The sequence below is a fragment of the Filicampus tigris genome, chromosome 6, assembly GCF_054856515.1.
Source record: "Filicampus tigris isolate MCC_2025a chromosome 6, RoL_Ftig_1.0, whole genome shotgun sequence".
Classification (NCBI taxonomy): Eukaryota; Metazoa; Chordata; class Actinopteri; order Syngnathiformes; family Syngnathidae; genus Filicampus; species Filicampus tigris.
Genome location: NC_141222.1, coordinates 2,811,421 through 2,834,957, shown reverse-complemented (window position 1 = coordinate 2,834,957; position 23,537 = coordinate 2,811,421). Strand labels below are relative to the sequence as shown.

Genomic DNA, 23,537 nt, shown 5'->3' with positions numbered 1-23,537 from the left:
GCCACAGCTGGTTCAGAATGCTGCTACTTGCCTGCTGACAGGGCGAAGGCGTTTTGACCACCTGTGTCCCTGTGTCTTTTAGTATTCATTTAAAAATATTATTGTTTGTCTTCAAATCTGTGGAAGGTCTGGCCCTGCGGTCAGGTGACCAACTTGTTGTCAACCTGCCCCGTTCAAGTTTGAAAACGAGAGGAGACAGGGTGTTTGCGGTTGCTAGACCTAAACTTTTTTTTTTTCTCTTTCGCTATTGTTTTTTTTCATAGTGTTATATTCTAATATGTACAGCACTTTGGGCTGTGTTTACTGTATTTCAAATGTGCTATATAAATAAACCTTGACCCTGGCACATCCTTCTGTAATGCTTTTACGCGTATGCACCCATCTACCTTCCACCACGTTCTTACCCCGGGATGAGTTGGACATGTTGATGTCTCTCTTTGACTTCATCACATCATCCATCATATCGACCATTGTTCCGAATTTGTTGTATCCTACACATTAACTGATGACCAGTGTCAACATTGGAGAGAATCTCATGATCACTTTCCTCATGACATACACATTTCCATCCATCCATCCATTCGCTATACCGCTTATCCTCACAAGTGTTGCGGGAGTGCTAGAGCCTATCCGGCATACACATTTATTTACCGTAAATACCTTGATTTCTTTCTCACTCTGGAAAGGTACCGTTTTTGTTCAGTTTCACATGTCTGTGTTTAGTCATACTTATCGTTCACAATGTGTAGATAATGCAACCTCTTGTGTTTGTGAATGCGGCTTTTTGTCCCATTCCTGCGTTGTACAACATCATGTCTGTTCTTGAAGAGGCACCACTGAATGGAACTGCTTGCGGAGAGAATTTGTCCTGTGGGAAGGTGAAAATTGATGCCTGTCTCAGCGTTACTTTTTCACGTTCGTCATTGTTGATCATTAGGCACACTTCGGCCCTGCATACTACTACTCCGTTGTGACGTCAGCCAATGACGAGGTACTGGACGCCACGGCGCCACATCCAGGAGCCTGCGCACCTTGTAAGCAGGGTGGGCACCGACCAACAGAGGAGGAGCGGACGGCAAAGCAGGGGACAGCGAACATGATGAGACAAGCTTGACCTGAGAGACATAAAAGGTGGGGTGGACCCGCAGAGTATCCGGGAGCTTGAGACGCAATGCACATGGCGTGTTCACCAAAGCTGCGATCTCAAAAGGCCCAATGAAGCAGGGGGAAAGTTTCGACGACTGAACCTTGAGCGGCAGGTTCTTGAAGCTAAGCCACACCTTCTGCCCAACCGAGTAGGAAGGAGCAGGGATGTGGCGGCAGTTGTCTTGCATCTGTGAACCGTAAGAGGACCTGAGCAAGGCGGAGCGGGCCTGCCTCCAGATCTTGTGGCATTTGTGGACATGGAACTGTACAGAAGGAACAGCTAGATTACTCTCCAGCGAGGGGGAACAGAGGGGATTGGTAGCCCAAGGAGCACTGGAACGGAGACATGCCCAATAAAGAGCTCTGCAGAGAGTTATGGCCGTACTCAACCCATACAAGGTGGGAGCTCCACGAGGAGGGGATTGATTGGGACATGCAGTGGAGGGCAGCCTCTGGCTGCTGGTTGGCACACTCACATTGTCCATTGGTTTGCGGATGGAAACCAGATGACAGACTGACACCAATCCCAAGGGCTGCACAAAAACACTTCCAGACCTGTGAGGTGAACTAAAGGCCACGGTCAGAGATGATGTCAGTGGGAATGCCATGCAGGCGGAATACATGTTTTACATGGTGGTCAGCAGTCTCCCTGGTGGAAGGGAGCTTGGGGAGTGGCAGGAAGTGCACAGCCTTAGAGAATCTATCCACTACAGTCAGAACGACAGTGTTACCTTTGGAGGGCGGTAGTCCAGTAACGAAGTCCAGGGCAATGTGTGACCGTGGGTGCGTGGGGATAGGAAGTGGCCGAAGTAAACCAGAGTGGGTTTGGATGACGACTTGTTCTGAGCACAGACTGTGCAAGCTGACACGAATGACCACGTGTCCTCCTCCATAGTGGGCCACCAGAAGCGCTGTCGCAGGAAGGCTAGTGTGCGGCGTACTCCTGGATGGCAGGTGAGTCTAGAGGAGTGCCTCCACTGCAGCACCCAGTTTCCCAGGACGTCCTTGACCACCTCCTCCACTTTGAGGGTGAGAGAAGCTACAAGGCAGGTGGGTGGAAAGATAGGCTCGGGACCAGTATGGGGCTCATCTCCTGCAAACAGGCGGGACAGGGCCTTGGGCTTGGTGTTCTTCAACCCTGGACGATAGGTAAGTGGAAAAGTGAAGCGGTCAAAGAACAATGCCCACCTGGCTTGGCAGGAACTCAATTGCTTGGTGGAGCGGATGTACCTTTAGTTTCTAAAAGGCAAGGTTGGCCTCCATAGCCCAGCGGAATGGTATGGAGGTCGAAGTAAGGTTGGTGAGGGGGGTCGCTACCTGATTATAGTTCAGAATAAAGTGCTGGTAGAAGTAGGCAAAGCAAAGGAACCATTGCAACTCCTTGCGCATTGAGGGATTGGGCCATTCAGCAACTGCCTTCACCTTGGCCGGGTCTATCTGGAGCCACCCTTTGGCAACGATGTAGCCCAAGAAGTGTGTTTGTGGCACATGGAATTCACACTTCTCAGCCTTAACAAAAAGCTTGTTCTCAACCAGGTGCTGGAGGACCTGACGTACATATCTTTCATGTTCGGAGCGGGAACTCGAGAAAACCAAAATGTCATCCAGATAAACAAAAACAAACCTCCTAATCATGTCGCGCAAGACATTGTTGACCCGGGCTTGGAAGACAGAAAGCCAAAAGGCTTGTCTAGGTACTCATAGTGGCACATAGGGGTTTTGAATGCCGTCTTCCATTCGTCACCCTCCTGAATGCGGCCTAGATGATAGGCTTGGCGTAGATTAAGCTTGGTGAAGATGAGGGACAAAGGGTACTTATTCTTAATGGTGATGTCATTAAGCCCTCGAGCAAGGGAGCTAGACAGTACAAACTTGGCTTGGAGCGTAGACGAGGCAAGTGGTCTGCATCCCAGAACCTCTTAAATAGGAACAGTCCTTATTAGGAGGGACGATCTCAGCTGCTGCCAATCCCCACACACCTGGTCTTGAGAGAGCGCATTCACACACACACTTCAGGGCGCTGAGGCAACAGCCCTGACACTGACAGTGTGGAAGAAGTAACAACCTTTTTATAAAGCAACAAAGAATCGAAGGCACACCGCTTATGTTACAAGCATGCGTGCAATACAAAAGTGGTGGGCAGATCAATTCAAATATCAATGTTATCAATACCAAGTCAGTATCTATTTCGGATCGATACTAGCGCGATGAGATCAATACATCACTTTCAGATTCGCTCTTCTATTCACTGCTGCGGTTTCGTCAAACAGGCAACAGCTAGGTTGCCGGACATGCCACTTCTGTGTCAGCATCGAGCAGTTATCCATTTCACCATCTCCTCCCCTCTCCTCTTGTGTCGTGTCCCTTATAGTCACTTCCGTTTGCGTTTCTCCTGCCACGTCAGAGTTTGGACGTGGATGGTATCGATTGCACTTCTGCACTTTCGCCTTCGAATCTACCTCACCTGCGCGTTGCGTTTTTACTCTTTTTAATTTTTGGAGACTATTTTTATCTTATTTTTTATTGTTATTTATTTATTTAAATTTTTGTTAATCTCTGGGTCGCTTGATCTCGCAGACTAGCATACAGCTAGCTTGAGACGGAAACGGGCTAGCTTGGGGCTAGCTTGGAGCTAGTGTATTAAAATGCCTTCAGACGACAGCGACGAACACAATGGCCTGCTGGAGAAGGCAAATAAGACAATCTCTGACCTAAGAAGGGATATTCGTCGTCTCTCAGAGGAGCTCCATGAGAAGGAATCGGTCATCTCTTGCTTCGCGACCCGTTTCCCCGAACTCTCCGCGGTGGTCATGAGAAGGCGCGCTCGTGAAATCCTGTCGGCGACAATGACGGCTGAGGCGGCTGGCCTCTCGGACACGGCGAAGTGGGATCCAATTGCCTGCCCGGGGCCATCCTGCTCGACACCGTTGCAGAGTGACACCTGGGTCAAGGTGGTGTCCCGCGGCCGGAGGGCCGGGGAGCAACCCCACTGCCCCCAACTGGTCCTGGGGAATCGGTTCGCCGCCCTGGCGAGTGAGTCTCCTGTTCCCATCACTGCACTACAGCAGTCGGAGACACCGACTGCTGCGTCCGACGCTGGGGCTGTGCTCCCAGGGGCTCCCTCGGATTCCCCGCCACCCACGGCGACGACCTCGGCCGGGAACCCCATGTTGGGCGGGTCCGCCGGTGACACGGCCGTCCACTCACGCGTCGGGCTGCTCCGGGACGCGGTGTCCCGGTACAAGGGTGGTCGTCATCACCAGCATCATCGGCGACACTCATCGGTGTCATCCACCGTCTTCACTCGGCCTCGGCGGAGCCATCCTGGACAGTGGGGTCGTGAATCTTCCGCCGGTGGTGAGTCCCTTGGCGTTCCCTCCTCACGTCACCCACCGACCACCGTTATAATTGGCGACAGCATCATTAGACGTACTCACTATCCCGGCTGCGTCACCCGCTGTTTTCCCGGAGCGAAAGTCATGGACATAGTTAACATCCTGCCGGGTGTTCTTGACTCTCTGCCATCATCCATTACCCGGCTCATCGTTCACGTTGGGACAAACGAGACAATACGCCGACAGTCTGAGCAGACGAAGAGAGACTTTCACGCCCTCTTTGCCTTGTTAAGAACCTGCGGTCTGTCGGTCTGGGTGAGTGGCATTTTGCCGGCATTGTCTCGCGGAGCCGAGCGCTTCAGCCGCCTTTTAAGCTTGAACACGTGGCTCCTACGCACTTGTGGCCACCTTGACTTTGCTTTTATTGACAATTTTAACCTATTCTGGAATCGCCCGTCTTTTTACCAGCCGGATGGTGTTCATCCGAACTCTCTTGGTAGCAAGATTTTAGCCGCTAACATCCACCATGTCGTAACCAATTCCACTCCCAGCTGACTCTTGTTTACCAATCATATTTCTTCTTCTACTCATAAACGCTGCAATGACAATGTCACTACCATCACTTACAGGCCAATACCAGCTGCTCACAGTACCACCACCCTCACTAGCTCCCCCTGCAGGCCCTCATTATCATTACCACTATCGGACAATTTTCCCATTGAAACCATCACCGGCAGACGCTTCCCTTGCACACACAAACAACGTGGTTTCAACAGTGGTAATCTAGTATATGTTAATACTGCTCATTCGTACCACCATGAGCGCACGTCCAGCACAATAATTAATCTGGCCGTGCTGAACGTGCGCTCCCTTTTAAACAAAACTTTTATCATAAACGACCTGATTTTAGACAATAATTTACATGGTATACTTTTGTCTGAGACATGGCTTGGTACAGATGCTCCAGTTGCTCTCAACGAGGCTTGCCCACCGAATTTTAACTTTTTATTTTCTACAAAGGATGGCAAAAGAGGAGGCGGGACGGCATCAATTTTTATTAATACTCTTTTATCAAAGGAGATCATTTTTAGCAGCTATTTATCGTTTGAACACCATGCCTTTGTTTTTAGCAGTCCCCCTATTCTCTGCATTACCGTCTATAGACCTCCCCATCATTCCACTTCTTTTATTACAGAATTTTCAGAATTCTTATCCATTTTATATTCCAGTTACAACAGGATATTAATAACTGGCGATTTTAATATACACATGGACAACATCTCGGACCCACTATCCAGAGATTTTTCAAACCTTTTAAACTGCTTGGATTTTAAACAGCACGTCTTGCAGCCAACTCACAACAGAGGACACACCCTGGATTTGGTTATAACCTATGGCTTGTCTGCTGGTGTGTCCTCTGTTGTTGACTTGGCAGTGTCAGACCACTACTGTGTCTATTTTAACATCGCCAGTTTTAACCATCTAGCAGTCCCGGTCAGAACAGTGAAGAAACGCTACCTATCTTCTGAGGTGGCTGCAAATTTTATCGAGATCTTAAAAAACACTCCTGCTGACATTTTACCTGCACCCTGTGATCTTATTGTTGACAATTTTAGCCTACATCTTAAATCATCATTAGATTCAGTAGCTCCACTTTTAATTAGAACAACAAAAACAAAGACTGTACCCCCGTGGAGAAACAATGCTATCAAAATATCAAAGAGAAAATGCAGGAGTGCAGAGAGGAGGTGGAGAAAAAGTAAACTTACAGTACACTATGAAATTTTATGCGAACAACTGAAATCCTACAATAAAACAGTAAAACTGGCAAGATCTTCCTATTTCTCAAACCTCATTACAGTCAATAAAAACAACCCCAGGGTTCTCTTCTCCACCTTTGAACTTTTAACTAGTTCTGATTTTAATAAGTCCCCACAGAGACCAACAGATGCTCTCTGTGAGGACTTTGCAGACCACTTCAGAAGTAAAATCGATGACATAAGATCCAGTCTTTTAGCCCGTCAAAACACAAGTTTTAATAAACCCGGACAATCATATTTACATGAGGAAACACTGGAAAGTTTTGCCCTGGTTGATGCAAGGACACTTGTTCGAGTTTTCTCCCAGGTAAACCCAACAACCTGCCTTTTGGATCCAATTCCCACATTTCTTTTTAAGACATTTTATGGATTTTTTGAAGAACAAATTTTAAATATAGTCAATTGCTCTCTTCAGACAGGCGTCTTCCCCGCTGCCTTTAAAACGGCGGTGGTGAAGCCCCTTCTGAAGAAGAGCGGTTCTGACCCGAGCGTTTTTAATAACTACAGACCCGTATCCAACTTACCGTTTTTAAGTAAGATTTTAGAAAAACTGGTTTTCATCCAGTTGAATCATTTTTTAAATACAAATAATATTTTGGAGAAATATCAATCTGGTTTTAGGATGAACCACAGTACGGAGACTGCTCTTTTAAGGATCTTAAATGATATTAGGTGCACTGCAGACGTGAGAAAACTCACAGTCTTGGTGCTACTGGATCTAAGCGCTGCTTTTGATACAGTAGATCACCAAATTTTATTAATAGACTTAAAAATCTAGTGGGCATCTCTGGTACTGTTTTTGACTGGTTTTATTCCTATCTCACAGACCGATATTTCTTTGTAAGTATGGATACTTGTTCCTCTAAAACTCATGAAATTAAATGTGGGGTTCCTCAAGGTTCGATTTTAGGCCCCCTACTTTTTAATCTTTATATGCTTCCCCTCGGGGATGTCATCAGGGGACACGGCATCAGCTTTCACAGCTATGCTGATGACACGCAGCTGTATATTGCCGTGTCTCCTGATGACACAGGACCCATTGATACCCTTTTAAATTGCATTTTAGATATCAAGTCATGGATGGCAGATAATTTCCTACAGCTCAATCAGGACAAGACTGAGGTTTTAGTTATCGGTCCCGAAGGTCAGAGAGAGAAGCTTTTACCAAAACTACACATTTTTAATCCCTCACACTGTGTGAAGAACCTTGGCGTCATTTTTGACTCTGAGCTCAGTTTTATTCCTCATATTAAAAATGTAACCAAGATTGGTTTTTATCACCTTAAGAATATCACCAGAGTCCGCCCGTTTCTCTCTCAGGCTAACACGGAAGTGCTGATGCATGCCTTTATTTCCTGTCGTTTAGATTACTGTAATGCCCTGCTCTCTGGCCTCCCGAAAAAGAGCATTTCACCACTGCAACTACTGCAGAATTCAGCCGCTCGGGTGCTGACGAGAACCAGAGGGCGGGAGCACATTACGCCAGTTTTGAAATTGCTGCATTGGCTCCCTGTGTGTTTCAGGATCGATTTTAAAGTACTTTTATTAGTTTATAAATGTGTTAATGGTCTTGGGCCATCTTATTGATCTGATTTGCTTTTATCATACCAGCCCTCGCGGATCCTGAGGTCCTCTGGCGCCGGCCTTTTATTTATTCCAAGGGTGAGGACCAAAATGCATGGCGAGGCTGCATTCAGCCATTTTGGTCCTCACCTTTGGAATAGCCTGCCAGAGGATGTCAGGTCTGCAGAGACTGTTGATATTTTTAAGAGGAAGCTCAAGACACACCTTTTTAGTTTGGCTTTCAACAACTTTTAAATAATTTATCTTTTCTTTTGATTGAAGATAATTCTATGTTTTGCTTTGAATGTTTTAAAGCACTTTGAGTTGCATTTTTATGTATGAAAAGTGCTATATAAATAAAATGTGATTGATTGATTGATTATAGCAGCACATACAAACAAGCACACTGCCACACAGAAAGGAGCAGTTTGCTGGAGTCGCTCACAAAAACCTGTAACCAAAACCTGTGTTCTGCACAGGGTGGCTTTTTTTTTTTTTTTTAAATAAAAGCATTAAATATTGCCTAATTTTTTCCACATTGAATTTATTATACTTTCGCCAGTTTCTTTTTGCCAGAAAATTTGCTGTGGAGTGATATTGTTTAATTGCAGCGATAATAGGGTTCACTCGCGAGAGTGTAGATAATTATAGCGACATGGGAGAAAACCCTGCATTTCTCACGGGCACCACGTCAACCTTTGGATTATTTAACCCGTTAAGGATGGGAACGCATAACCAGGTTTGTACCACTAAAGCCGGGAGCGCTGTTGCGTGTTTCTCCCTTTAAAGCTGGGAGAGCGTATACGTCATTTTCTGTTTTTAATCCAATTCTCGGTCTCTTAGCCAATGAAATGCATCAGAATATACATGTTACTGTGTCGTGAGTTGTCGAAGGATATCCGGATTTTTTTCGAGTAGTAATGGAGGAACAGTCGATCGCGGGAGCTCTGATATAAGTCACGGCAGTGATATAGACCATACGCTCGCATACTTTAAAGCTGTGAAACCGTCCAAACGTGATGTATGGTTAATAAGATATATGTTCTTAGACAATGACGATTTCAACGTATTTGTAAGAAAACACAGCATGGTAATTTAAACTTAATTTTGTAATTAAAAATAGTGCTTCACTTGCATTTTCGATTGAAACATTTAACAGTTTATTAAATGAAAACGATTTAATAAACTCGGGCCTGTGTGAAAGCCACGTCTAAGCTCTCAAATTTTGGGGGAATTATGTTTCTATGTGCTACAGGGGCTGAGATATTATTTTGTATGTGGCGAAAATGTCAGGTTTTCAAGGGTGACTCCAAAGACGACTGTAGATGTCTCACGAGGGGCTTTAATGGGTTAAAGGTTAAATGACCAAAAAAAATCAGTCTAAAGACATGAAGGGTGCTACAATGAAATTAATTGGGAGTTCTTTTCCCAAAATATAGGTTAATATGACCAAAACACTCACACAATTCATGCTGTACTTTTGTATATGCACAATGTTTAATAATTGTTGCTATTGAAACATCCAAGACATAATGCAACATTCTATTCTATGGCAAATTTGGAAAATAATCACTCACAGGGAACGGGCAATGCTGACTTACATAAAAAATATGTTGCTATTTGGAACAGATAAAACATCTGCATTCACTTATAAATTGATATAAATATCTGTATATAAACAGAATGTCATTGGGATCAGACCGAAGACTCCAACAGTGTAGGTGCAATGCGCTGCCAATTGAGCTAGACAAGTATCTGAAGGTAACTGCTATATAACAGAATCGGCACAACAGCTACTACCACCACCAGCTCTACATTCTAAATTCACTCACAGTCATTGTCCCTGACACGGCTGTTGATGTTGCCACCGATCTAATTATCGGGGACTTTTGCCCAGTAATTCACTCTATCCAACCAAAAACATTAAAAAACTAAACTTTCAAAATGCCACATAAGTTTTGTAAAAAAGTCAGACCTTGGCCAGTGGGTGGTACTTTTGTACATTTCAACGATACAAGAAAATATAATAATATCAATAATAATACAAATGTGTAACTCTTCTTGTTTTTCCATCTCCATCCCTACAGACACATTCTCAGCAAATTTGTGTGGCCCACTTAAGGAACTGGATGCGGAAACCTGTCAGTGTGTGTGTCAGTCCCTAGATCCAACTCAACACTGCGGCACTAACCGCCACTTTGACCGCAATACTTGCCAGTGTGTCTGCAATACCCCACCTTACCACTCATGCCCACAAAACCACGTCTACAGCATGGATACCTGTCAGTGCACATGTAGCAAGACTTGTCCAAGGCACCAGCCTCTCAATAAAACAAAGTGCTCCTGCGAATGTAATGAGTCACCCAACAAATGTTTTCTAAAAGGACGCAGGTTTCATCATGCTACTTGCAGGTAAGACGCAATGCTATTTATTGTTTTTACTTCAATAAAATTGAATTTTTAGCTAGAGAATACCACAACAAAAGCATGTTACAAAACTTGACAATTGGATTTTCGTTTGGATTATTGTGACTCAGTTCCAACTTCCAACATGTCCAGATGTGTCAGTTGAATCCTGCATGTGGCTTTTCCATAGATCCAGCTCCATGATGTACTAACCCTAACCCAAAATGAAAATAAAAGAGGAAACTTTGAATCATTTTAGAAATCAATTCATTGAGGAATCATCAGCATCATTATCTTAAAAATATTTTAATAGCACTCCTGTCACTATTTTGGGTTTGGGGTATGTAGGGTTCTCACACAAACGCACATTGGGGGTGCAAGGCGTCTCTAATTGTCCATGTCACATGCACGGCCGACTACATCATCAGCAAGTGGAGAGCTTACAGTATACCTGCCAATGTCAAACTGGCCGCAAACTCGAGCGAAGGAAAGAAAACTCGAGCTTTGTGCATAGTTGGAATGCGCTTTGTGCTGGACTTGCACTTGGAACGAAAATAGGACCAGCGTGACCTGGGTCGTCCACCGGGCCTCCTCCCTGTGGAACGGAGCCAGAGCGCCTCAACAGGGATGCATCAGAAGGCATCCTAATCAGATGCCCGAGCCACCTCATCTGGCTCCTTTCAATATGGAGGAGCAGAGGCCTAATATGAGCCCCTCCCGGATGACCTAACTTCTCACCCTATCTCTAAGGGAGCCTGGACACACCACGGAGGAAATTCAAAACACCAAATAGGCGCATACGTGCAAAATATGTGTTAATATATTTCATTTTTGATCATACATTTTGCAATGGATGTATAAAAGATCCATTGTCCTAACTCAACAACAAAGGGTTTGAAGCAAACAACCAAATAACCACATACTGTAATATTTCTTTGCCAATGCACAGGGCACTCTTGCATAAAAAATACCATACCATTCAAAGACAGCATAAAACTGCTGAACAGCAAACCAAAATTAAGTGCAAGAACTCAATTTGTAAATTTTTCACAAAAAAATCAACCCACTCAAAATATTGATATTATTAAAGTGTAAGTGACAAGGAAAAGAGTTACCCTAAAAACTTTCCAAATAATGACACTCCAATTATTACTTTGGTAAAAACGTAATGAAAAGGCCTAAAAAAAGATGCAGAAAACTCGCTATTTTTGTGATCTGGGTCCGTCCACCGGTCGTTTGACCCAGTGCGTGCGTGACGTCACTGGCCGAGCCCCGTCGTCTTCAGACTCTGAAAATAGTGATGACAAGCTGTCGGTAAGTATTGGTCGCTCGTTTTTTATTGTAGGTGAAATTTAAATGAATCAGAAGAAAAACCACAACGAGCACACGTCACAGCCAACAAGTCAGAGATGTGGCTTGATGACGTCATATCCGCCTTCTTCACGATTTTGCCCCACCCGGAAGATTTTCAAAGTGCATCAATTCCAGAAACCGTTCATTGCGACATGGATATTTTATTGTTTAATACAACATATTAAAATTTTAAAAAATAGTGTCCCATACACTTTAAGGTACTATGTTTGTCCTGCATATCATTCCAAATATGCAAAAAATCATTAGGCCCAATGTATGTGCAACCAAGCCATGTCTGCCATCTAGTGGTGAATGGTGATATTTCAACTTATAAATACAGTCACAGTTTGGCACTCGAAAAAAATCGCTGATTCCCCACCCCACCGAACAACATAAGAAATGAAGTTAAACAGTAATACAAGTAATGAAGATTAATAATTATATTCGGTTTATTTTCGTTTATTGCGCAGTTGTTTTTCAAGAATGCAAAGCCTGCTGCACGCTACACAGTGAGTTCGAATCCACCTTGGAGTGAGATATAGTAAAAAACGATAGTAGGAAGAGGATGTGAACAAGAGAATCATTGTTGGGATCAAATTCATCATTTGAATGTACCCGACGCGATAAGTATTTCATGCATTTTGTGCCACAAGCTTTCTTTTTTTCACCTATATGAAATCATATATATCAAAGGTCCCCAAGCTACGGCCCACCTTCACCTTTGACCCGGCCCCCTGAACAATACCAGAGACGCATTATGATTATATATCTTTTTTAGTCTGGCGACACGAACGAGACTAATACATGCATAGAATGTGCGATTCTATTCTAAATGAAGCTTGAGAGCCGCTGCCGAGGCAGTCACTCGGCCTGTTGATCATGGCCCCACCTCGAGGAGAGTGGCTCCAGGCAGCCGCCGGAGCGCTTGGACGTCGGAGTGTGATGACGAACGAGCCATGCATTTTCCTTTTTAACTTCACTGTTTGATACTATAATCGTGTGGATTTAATCAACATTGGCTTACAGTACAAATGTACGAGTTGGAGCGACTTTTAACCACACTTATTGGGACCTACGTGGATTGTTGCCGGGTCTGTGAGTCGCCGTAAGTGGCGAGGCAACGTAAACAAAAGCTGGGCTGCCGAGTTGGGGTACACAGCTAGGTTAAGGTAAATTTTAACCACTCATACGTCGCTGACGAGACGCCTCTCTACCTCAGACGTCTGTGTAACACACAGAACTGGTGACCTGGAGAAATGACTAACAAGAAATCGCTACGTTCCGAACTATTGCATTGAGCAGAGGAGGCTCTCTTTTCCCACACTCTTATCCGCTTCAAAACTGGTTTGGCAACGTTCACACTGTCTGCTGGCATTAACATAGCAGTGATGTGGTCAGAGATTCTGATACGGGGGAAGGGGAAGGCTTTGGATGTCTCTTTGTGAGTGTTGGCGGTAGATCTAGGGTGCTGTCTCTTCGTGTTGGAAAATGTACATGTTGAAATTTTGGTAGGATAGTGTTAAGATCATCCATCCATCCATTATCTGTACCGCTTCTCCTCACAAGGGTCGCGGGGCGTGCTGGAGCCTATCCCAGCTGTCTTTGGGCAGTAGGCGGGGGACACCCTGAACTGGTTGCCAGCCAATCGCAGGGCACACAGAGACAAACATCCGCACTCACAATCACACCTAGGGCCAATTTAGAGTATCCAATCAACTTACCATGCATGTTTTTGGAATGTGGGAGGAAACCGGAGTGCCCGGAGAAAACCCACGCAGGCACGGGGAGAACATGCAAACTCCACACAGGGAGGCCGGAGCCGGGATCGAACCCACGACCTCTGAACTGTGAGGCGGACGTGCTAACCAGTCGACCACCGTGCCGCCCGTGTTAAGATCAGTATGATTCAAATCTCCAGTGAGGATGATGAAGCAATCAGGGTGTGAGTGACTTAGATGAAATCAACACACATTTCCCCTTTTTTGTTGATATTTATTGATGAACTAGAAGACTGACCTGCATAGATACAAAGAAATGGAATTTGAAGTTTGTCCAGTAACATTTTTGTTTCTTTTGAGGAATACACCAAGAATTTGTACAATAATCCTCTCAAATATACAAATATATTGCATATAAAAAACAGTGTTATACATGCAAAAAACAATGTATTTACAAAAGCATCTATAAATCACACATGCCGCGATGGTCGCATGCCTGCTTTGGTGTCACTGGCATTCCAGTACACATCAGTGTTTGTGTACAGCGAACATACCTGGCATTGCCATGGCATCTCCCTTTTGCACTTGCCACGTGTATTTATAACAATCATCACAATGTACAGTGGCGTGATTTTTCTTGCATTTAGAGTTCACCTGACACACAGTCCTTTTTCCTGGGTCAGTTGTGAGAGATTGTTGTTGAAGCAGTTGTTTCTTGTTGCGATAAAATTTTAGTAAAATGCCCACCTCGGATTACTATCATTATTGTTATTGATATTATTATTATTATTTACTGTAATAATTATTAGTGACACCCATTGGATTTTGTCACAACAGTCTAGAAACATTGTAGGAAAACATAATAAGAAAATGTCGGCGTGTAACATCGTAATGGGGCGGGGGCCGACAATGTTTACGAATATTGCTGGGGGTTCTCGGCCGGAAGGGTACATAGGTCAAGGGTGGAGGGTCGCGGCCGAACGGGCAAAAAAGGGTCAAGTCCCCAGCTCTGGTTTTAAGTAATGTGGTACTCCCGTGGTATTGCTTTTTTTTTGGTGGGGGGGTATAGGAAATTGGTAGAAGAGTTGGGCTTCAAGGGAAAGGTAGTCCTAACCCTTAGTCTCCGATAAATGGGTACATTTATAACAAAAATAGAAGGTAATTTTCAGAGCTGGGCATACCGCCAATGTGACGGACAGGTCCACCTATCCACCTATGACGGACGCCCATTTTGTAGGTGATAAACAATTGACAAGAAAACTTAGACTCCAAACTCCAAAAAATAGTTGGACTATGCGTTATCTGAAGCCCATTATTTCCTGTCTATGGAATTGTATATTTTCACTGATGCACTGTTGGCATTCAAGCAGGAGTCACGAAAAGCTATCGACAAACTCGCAGTTCCCCCGCGTTTTTTTTTTTTTGTTCAATTAAAGACCCAGAGCTGGGTTCTGGACCCATTTTTGCTGTCTGTCTGTCCCCCGTCCGCAACCTGGGTACCCTTCCGGCCTCGTCCCTCCGTCCTTGTTCATAAAAATTATCGGCCGACGACCCCCCCGGCTTTTAAACTGGTTTCATCCTTACGTCCGCCCATCCCCCCCATAAAAAAGCGTGAATGCATGACGCCGCGGGAGAGATGGTTTTATGTGTCTAGGAGACGAAGTGAGCGAGTCAAGAGTTGTAATGCAACTGCTTTATTTAACAGTGGTGATAATTGGTGATTATCATTATGCCAATGCAGCAGCTGTAACATAGTCAGTGTTAAGACTTTTGAATTAATGGTCAAATTTATGTAGCTGTTGGCCAATGATTTGATGTTTCATATTGAGTTAAAATGTGATCAATGGTTTCTTTAAAGGCCTAGATAGACCAAACCGACGTCGGAGGTCGTGAAGCGTTGTGGGGTCTGAATGCGCCGTCTGATTGGTGTAGTGACCACCATCGTAGTGTCGTAACTCGTCAGTAAGCCTCTGGGGGGCGTTTACGCATGTTGAATCAGCGTCGCCAGTCATGACATTTGGTCACTCTGATTGGCTGTTAGTTAGCAAATCAGCGCTCGGAGCGGGAAGTGACAAATGCGGATAAACAGTGAGCACGCCTTCACTGCCTTAATCTTCTTACAAGTACAAGAGCGACGGTTGACAAAGTAAGTATTTCACAATACCGTGTCAATAACGTGAGGGTTTACTTCGCGTGGGAGTTCATCGTGAGTGAAGAGTATAGCTGAACGCATCGTTTACGTTCTTATAATCCGCCCCCGGCCAACAGCTTTCCAGTTGGATTTTTCTAACAATGAGAAATAGTGACTACCGCCGCCGATGGTATGGAAGGCTATTACATCTTATGCATGCGCAGAAGGTACTTTAATGTTCAGCATCGCTGTCTGTTGTTGCAGTTTATTTTTCCAGCGTGACAGCCGGCCAGACACCACAGGGGGTAAGCGTCTGTCACTGTTGGCCAACGTCGTTTTGGTTTATCTATTGTAGGCCAAGTCTCACAGTTTACACTTCATTTATTTGCTATTATTTTTTATGGCTCTGTGAATGTCCGTGGTGTCAGTGCAAAGGTCACAAATGCCAGGTGATTGTCATGGATGGCAGATAATTTCCTACAGCTCAATCAGGACAAGACTGAGGTTTTAGTTATCGGTCCCGAAGGTCAGAGAGAGAAGCTTTTACCAAAACTACACATTTTTAATCCCTCACACTGTGTGAAGAACCTTGGCGTCATTTTTGACTCTGAGCTCAGTTTTATTCCTCATATTAAAAATGTAACCAAGATTGGTTTTTATCACCTTAAGAATATCGCCAGAGTCCGCCCGTTTCTCTCTCAGGCTAACACGGAAGTGCTGATGCATGCCTTTATTTCCTGTCGTTTAGATTACTGTAATGCCCTGCTCTCTGGCCTCCCGAAAAAGAGCATTTCACCACTGCAACTACTGCAGAATTCAGCCGCTCGGGTGCTGACGAGAACCAGAGGGCGGGAGCACATTACGCCAGTTTTGAAATTGCTGCATTGGCTCCCTGTGTGTTTCAGGATCGATTTTAAAGTACTTTTATTAGTTTATAAATGTGTTAATGGTCTTGGGCCATCTTATTGATCTGATTTGCTTTTATCATACCAGCCCTCGCGGATCCTGAGGTCCTCTGGCGCCGGCCTTTTATTTATTCCAAGGGTGAGGACCAAAATGCATGGCGAGGCTGCATTCAGCCATTTTGGTCCTCACCTTTGGAATAGCCTGCCAGAGGATGTCAGGTCTGCAGAGACTGTTGATATTTTTAAGAGGAAGCTCAAGACACACCTTTTTAGTTTGGCTTTCAACAACTTTTAAATAATTTATCTTTTCTTTTGATTGAAGATAATTCTATGTTTTGCTTTGAATGTTTTAAAGCACTTTGAGTTGCATTTTTATGTATGAAAAGTGCTATATAAATAAAATGTGATTGATTGATTGATTGATGTGTCATTTTACCTAAACCGTCAATCAGGAGCACACAACCCGTTTGTATGTAGCCATCTACTAACCCAGATTGTCATGCCATTTTGCTATTTGTAGGCCTTAATTAGCATCTACTATTGTGTGTCTGCGTCAGTACTGGCAACTAATGAATATTAAATGGGTAGTTTATATATTTGCGATTAGCAGACGCTCGAGCCCGGGAGCGCATCGAGGTGCTCATGCGATCGATCGTAACAAAAATAAGTAACTGATATTTTACGTTCAACGAGATTACCAACAGTGGTGTATTGGATCTTTTGTAAATGATACATGAACGGCAAAGTATTTAGTGAAGTCTGTGTGTAGGCGATCTTGTAAGCAGCGCATTTATTTGGTTAGTGACAGGCGGCAGAGAGCCGTTGTGCGCTTGAGCCAATATCACTTATAGGTGATGTAGTTAATTATAGTTGGAAATGATTTTGAATAAATTTTATCAAAAGAAAATTAAATGTGTTGTTAAAATAAAGACAATATGTGCTATACATTTTCAACAGTGGCAATGACTTGACAATAGTTATAAATATATATCTTATATAATAATTGTTTATAATGTAATTTATTAGTACAACATATGTAATTCATTAAAAGATAACTGAATCATTGTTAAATCATTTTTATCTTTTTGTTTCAGGTTTATGACCTGTGGTCCTTGTTCAATAATCAAACACTAAGAAAAACATGAGTTATAACATTGTGTGCTTCTGATGAGCCTTTTCAGAGGGCATAAAATAAAATATCCAAAAAGTCAGTCTCTGAACGGATGGGCGGAGATGCCCGGTCCAGGGAGCGCTTCCATTGGTCAGCCCAGGAGTCAGGACAAACACCTCTTTATTCTGTGATGGAGCAAGAGAAAACATGTCACATTCACACAGGTAACACAGTCTAAATCTAAATGTAGATTGATAATGCACAGAAATAACCCTTGAATTGTTGAAACAGAATATGTCGAGTTTTGAGAATGTTCACAAAATCAAAATAGCAAAATATAAAACCAAATATTTACTGGGTTACATATGTCAGCTACAAGTACCGACACAAGAAAAAAAGAGACCAGACTCGTGAGTGAGGAGCTTATTATACTTGGTATGTTTTTACAGTTTTTTTTTACAGCTGTTGAACTTCACCAAGACGGCAGTATTTGTTTGCACATGCGACATGCTGACGTCCTCGCCGGTGTGCTGGCTCTCTCATCACTCGTCGTACTAGTAGAACTCACGCTGTATCTCCCATTGAAAAATCTCCTGCGCAGTTGGGTAACTAGTGGCGCATTTGAAGTGTTCGGAGTAAATTTTTGTCGTTTGTCCATTTCGCCGAGTAGGTTGATATGAACTTTGGCCGCCATCACAATTTCTGACGTGTGCGCAGCATGTGTTGCAGATCTGATGCCAACATGTCTCAGAGCACAATGCGTCGGTCACGTCATGCAATGCTGCAGTTGTCGCCTGCGCCAAAGCAGGAGTATAAAAGAAGCCTAAAGAAGCCTTTCGCAGAGTAGGTTGAGGCCTCGCGACCATGTCACACGCAGGAGAGCCGATTAGTGGGCCGGACCAAAATCCACCTCCGCCCTTACTTAGTCTGCCCCTTTTTTAAAACGTAACTACGTAACTTAACAAAGGAACTCCAACCACTGGACATTAGTGTAAATAGGGCATTCAAAGTTAAATTGCGAGCAGCGTGGGAGCGATGGATGACGAACGGCGAACACAGCTTCACAAAGACTGGGAGGCAGCGCCGGGCAAGTTAGGCCACAATTTGTGAATGGATTGTGGATGCTTGGGCTAAAGTGTCTGGTTGCACTGTTGTGCGAGCTTTCGCAAAAGCCGGCATCGTTTCTGAGGAGCCGCACAGCAACGAGACTGAGTCGGACAATGACGAAAGCGAACCTGGCGTGTTTAATGGAGAGCTTGCCCAGCTCTTCGTTTCGGACACCGAAGATGAGGACTTTGATGGATTTGTGGATGATAGTTAATCACTGACAATTACGTGAGTACATTGTTAAATGTTTCAATAAGTTTCAATAAAAAACAACCAAACTCAGTTTTGCTCCCACTACTTTCTTAAAAACATACGTTAGCATGCTTGGTAGCATATGATTTAGCGTGTATGCACGCTACCGTGTGTTTTGAGCTATTGTATGTTTTACCATGCCTGCGCCCAATAAGACGGTGTGCCTTATGTATGTGTTGAACACAGAAATAGCACCCGTAACTGAGACTGCGCTTTTTTAATACGGTGCGCCTTTTGGTTGTGAAAATACAAACAGGGTCGAAATGGCTCTTTGAGTGTTAAAGTTGCCGACTCCTGGCTTAGGAGATGTTGCATATTGAGAGTTGACCAAGTTGCCAGGAAATGCACTGCACACGTAGTGAATCAAATACCCCCAAAATAAATAAATATTTGATAATGTATGGCCCATTATTATAATGACTATTGTTTGAGATTGGTGCTCCGGATTACGGAGGCCAAATGACGATAAAGTCTATGGGGGAATGCACGCACTGACAGATTTGTCAGCGTCACTCCCTGATGTCAATGTCGCTCCCCCCATAGTGTGTACCACCCTAGACCAAAAAAATACAAAGCTGAAATCATAGATTTCCTCATGGAAGAACAGATGCTGGACAGGAGCAAAACATCAGGAGGAGGACTGAAAACGCCATGAGGAGGAACAAAGACATCATGATGAAAAGTTGCACAGATATTTGACATTTGAGAGGAAAATGGTGGACAAAATGCAAACATTATGTGACAGTAATGTTTTATATTGACAGTAATGTATAGTTTCACGTGATACCTATGTTTGTATTAAAATGTAATTTTGACAAAATCTGTTACGTCTATAAAGAGGTGTTACTGAACCCGAAGGTGAAAAATGTCAATTATGTAGAAATGAATGCACCTTATCTTGTGATAGTGAACCTTTACTGTAATTTCAAAATACCAGTCAACTTCAGAAACAGTGTTTAAAGGGAAGTCAACCCAAACGTTTTCTTTACAAGAATATGTTCTCTAAAATTTGTTGCGTCAGTACAAAAATATAACACAAGAAATATGGCCCACTAGTTGAAAACACGACATTCTGATTAATATTGTGTTTGTGGAAAATGAGTTAAGCGGTAAAATCCAGCCGTTTTTGTCCATCTCAGGGGGTGCCCATTTTGTCACTTACTGTCAACTGAAAATGACTTCACAAGGCGGGTTTACATTGAGACTTTTTTGACCAGAGTGACGCTCTCTGGTCGCCTGTTTATATGTGATGTGAGCTATTCCGATCGGCCGTTTACTTGCACCACCCTGTTAAAATTACAAACACCTTTCCATTGTTAATTTGTGAATGGTTGTGTTGGAGGAGGGAGACATCTAAAAAAGGCTGCATAGGGGCTCTTGAGGATCGGACTTGGGAACCCCTGTCCTAGGTTATGGTTGATACACGTCTCCAACCCCCTGTGTGCTTGATCACACCGGACAAGCAACCTGTTCAGAATCCAGCAACAGTTCAACTATTGTCATTCCAAATGCTCATGCGTATCACTTTGCTTTACTGTTAGCTTTAATTGAATTGTTTGTGTTTTCTATTCCTGCAAAGAAAAATGAGTGAAACATTTGACTTTCTTGTGTTTCAAACAAATGCTACTATTATTGTTGTTGTGCCATTTTAATATTTTTGGCAGTTTGTAGTTAAAGGGGCAGTCAACCCAAAAATATCATTTGCAATAATATGTTCTATACGCCTTCACTAGTCTAAACATGACATCCTGATTGATATTGTTTTGTGGTTATGAGTTAAGTAGCAAAATCCACCCATTTTAGCCATCTCAGAGGGCAGCCATTTTGTCACTTCTGTCGACTGAAAATGAAATCACAGTTGCTCGGGTAACGACCAATCACGACTGACCTGTTTTCTGAAGCTGAGCCATGACTGGTTGTTACCTGAGCCCTGAGCAACTGTAGCCGGATTTACATGGAGGCATGTATTCAGATTAGAAAGTATCCAAATGACCAATCGGAATGAAAATGCTCCATATAAACACCCCAATCGGAATAAAAAGGCCCAATCCAAACGACCGTCATGTAAACAGTTCAATCGGAATGGCCAGGCTGCGTCCGGTCTGCGCATGCTCTGTCTTGACGTATATGTGTAGTGACGTCATTGTTTACGCACTTTAAAACGGCAGCGTCTTACCAGAGCTCGTCCGCGGTGCGAGAACTTGTTTTAAAGTACTCCTAACTTGTTTTATCAACATGCTGCATTAAAAGTATTAAAACAATAGCAAATACTGTGCCAAATAGATGAATGTACTGTACCCCATCTTGGTAGATCCTGTGATCTTACATTGATCTCTGCGTGTCACAGCTGTAACATGGCTGTTCTGATTAATTCTCTTTGGGTGGAAACGCACCTTTCTTTTTGCTTTGGACATGCATTTCTTGGGCCTAACTGACTATCCACTTGTGAGCAAAATATAAACTGTTTTATTAATTTTTTTTCATGAGTGTTTTTTTACCATTATTTTTAAAGCCTAGAGCGTGAAACTGGAGCGTCTTCGTTTAGTGTGTCAACTACTTCGGAATCCTCTTGTTTTAAATGTTACTGCTGTATAGAATTGTGGGTAATATCCTTTCGTAAAGGTTGTTCAGGAGTAACCTTTGCCAAACGTCGCATCCAGGCACCTTTCCTAAGCATTTGTAGAATTCGAACAATCCTTTCCTCCAAGTACTTCCAGGTCATCTAACTTGGATAGGATAGGAAAGGAAATTTCCTCAGCAAAAATGAGAATCTGAAGAGGCCCCTGGTTTGCCTCATTGCTCCCCTCACTGATACCCACACGGCCCAGAGGGAACAAGACACTCAGAATTAAACATTGAGGTTCCCTTGAGCAGTCTGTGGTCAGGGGCGTAGAGGTATCACTGTGACATCTCTCCTTGCATGAGTGTGGTCTGATTCTCTGTTGTCTACAACAAAATTATGCAGCAGTATAAAAATGTCCTCACAAGGGATTTTAATAAGTTTTTGTGTTTAGGGTTGTTGTTGTTGTTGTTTTTACTGTTCAACAGTTCCTCTCTAGTGTCAGACAAAAAAAAGTTTTTTGTTTGCTATTTGGCCTTCCATTTTATAATACCACTCCCATATAGCTGCACTGCCTTCTTAAGCAGTCACATATTTTCAGAACCAACAGGTTGAGAAGATATGCTTTCAAAACAGCTGTTATCTGACGTTCTTGAGGTCAGAGGGTTAAGAAAAATATTAGTCATTAAGAATCTCAACTGTTAAGTCCTACTGCATATCAGTTCTTAACTTGATAACACGTAACACAATATTTCTTGTTTTTTGTTGCAGTTGTCTCAGACCTCCTTGTGCGGTCAGGAGGCGCAGGTGTGAACCAGGATTTTCATTCAGTGAAGAAGTATGCCGCTGTATACCATCCCACTGGAGACGACTGGACTAACAACTATATTATGGAACACTAAAAAGGTGCTCATGAGCACTTAACATCAACACAGAAATTGTCACTCATGTCCTATAGACCCGTGTACCCTGATTGGGTGTCTGAATGGACTGCAATGGCAGCTGGTGACTGCATTGAACGTGAGGAACTTTAGTTTTTGGAATGCTTTACAGTATAGTTTGGCTCCAATGCTGAAAATGCACTGACCTAACTAGTATTTTATGACCACAACTGTTTTAAGATATTGTCAAGAAAGGTTTATTACAAGGGTTTGCATTTTGTCTGGGCGGGCACAATGGCAGAACGGTTAGCACTACTGTACACAATGTCCCAAAATATGTATGTTGCATTATTTAAAGACTTGCTGTGAATGTGAATGATTGCTGTGTCAGCCCTGTGACTGACACATGAACAGTCCACGCCAGTGTGCGCCCCACCTCTTGGCCAAAGTATACTGGTATTAGGCTGCAGCTCTCCTGTGACAAATAACACAATACGTGGTTCATGGATTTATTAGTGTCCTAATATCCTTGGAAGATATTGGTTAACTAATTTATTGATTGTCATTTTTAATCTTGATATATTGTCAAATTAATCTGTCACTGATACACTGATCAATACTGTATTGTGTTTAAAAAGTGTGATTAAAAATGTGCCTCATTGTTGATGGAATTTTTATTCACTGTTGTCTTGTACATTAAAGCAATAAAATATCTCTATAATTTTAGCATTAACTTTTGTTTCAAAAATCAAAATTTATTTCAGTGTCAGAGCTGGTTCATGAACATTTTGATTTTATCAGATAAGATGCAGCCACATTGTTCCTCTACCTAGGGGACAAACATAAGAAACTATTTTTTATAGTTTTCATAGGTAAAATGAATATGTTAACATTTGTCTGTAAGAGAATTAAAATGTGTCATAGAATGACTTAACTTCTTTCATTTTCATGCCCAAAAACATGATTTGAAAAAAAAAACTGTTAAATTGAAGTGATCACTCTGACTGCAGTGAGATTTTTCCTTTACTGAGTTTGACTTCCTTGTGCAATGATGCTGCTTACGCGGGAATTAAAATGGGACTTTTTGGACGCATAATGTTGTTTACATGAATTCTTTTTCTTCAACTTTAACACAACATTTGACGGAGCAACATCCTACTTTAGTAAAAAAAGAAAGCGTGTTGGGTCAGGCACTTTTGTGTCTAGCATTGTTATGAAGGCCGGGCCACGGGGAGGTTGGAGCGGTTGC

The 23,537-nt window shown here is 43.2% G+C and overlaps 1 protein-coding gene across 3 annotated transcripts in view; it reads left to right on the top strand.

Moving 5' to 3' along the window:
- vegfc (vascular endothelial growth factor c) overlaps window positions 1–22,952 on the top strand; it is a 78,193-nt gene extending 55,241 nt beyond the window's left edge. For 2 of the 3 annotated variants that reach the window (XM_086033587.1, XM_086033586.1), the window contains 2 exons: window positions 9,952–10,276; window positions 22,179–22,952. In XM_086033587.1, the coding sequence (XP_085889713.1) occupies window positions 9,952–10,276; window positions 22,179–22,287 (434 nt within the window). In that variant the 3' untranslated portion in view covers window positions 22,288–22,952. Of the gene's footprint in view, window positions 1–9,951; window positions 10,277–10,460; window positions 10,507–22,178 lie in introns of those variants that run through there. The other variant, XM_086033588.1, reaches the window with a different exon arrangement.
- The last annotated feature ends 585 nt before the right edge of the window (window positions 22,953–23,537 follow it).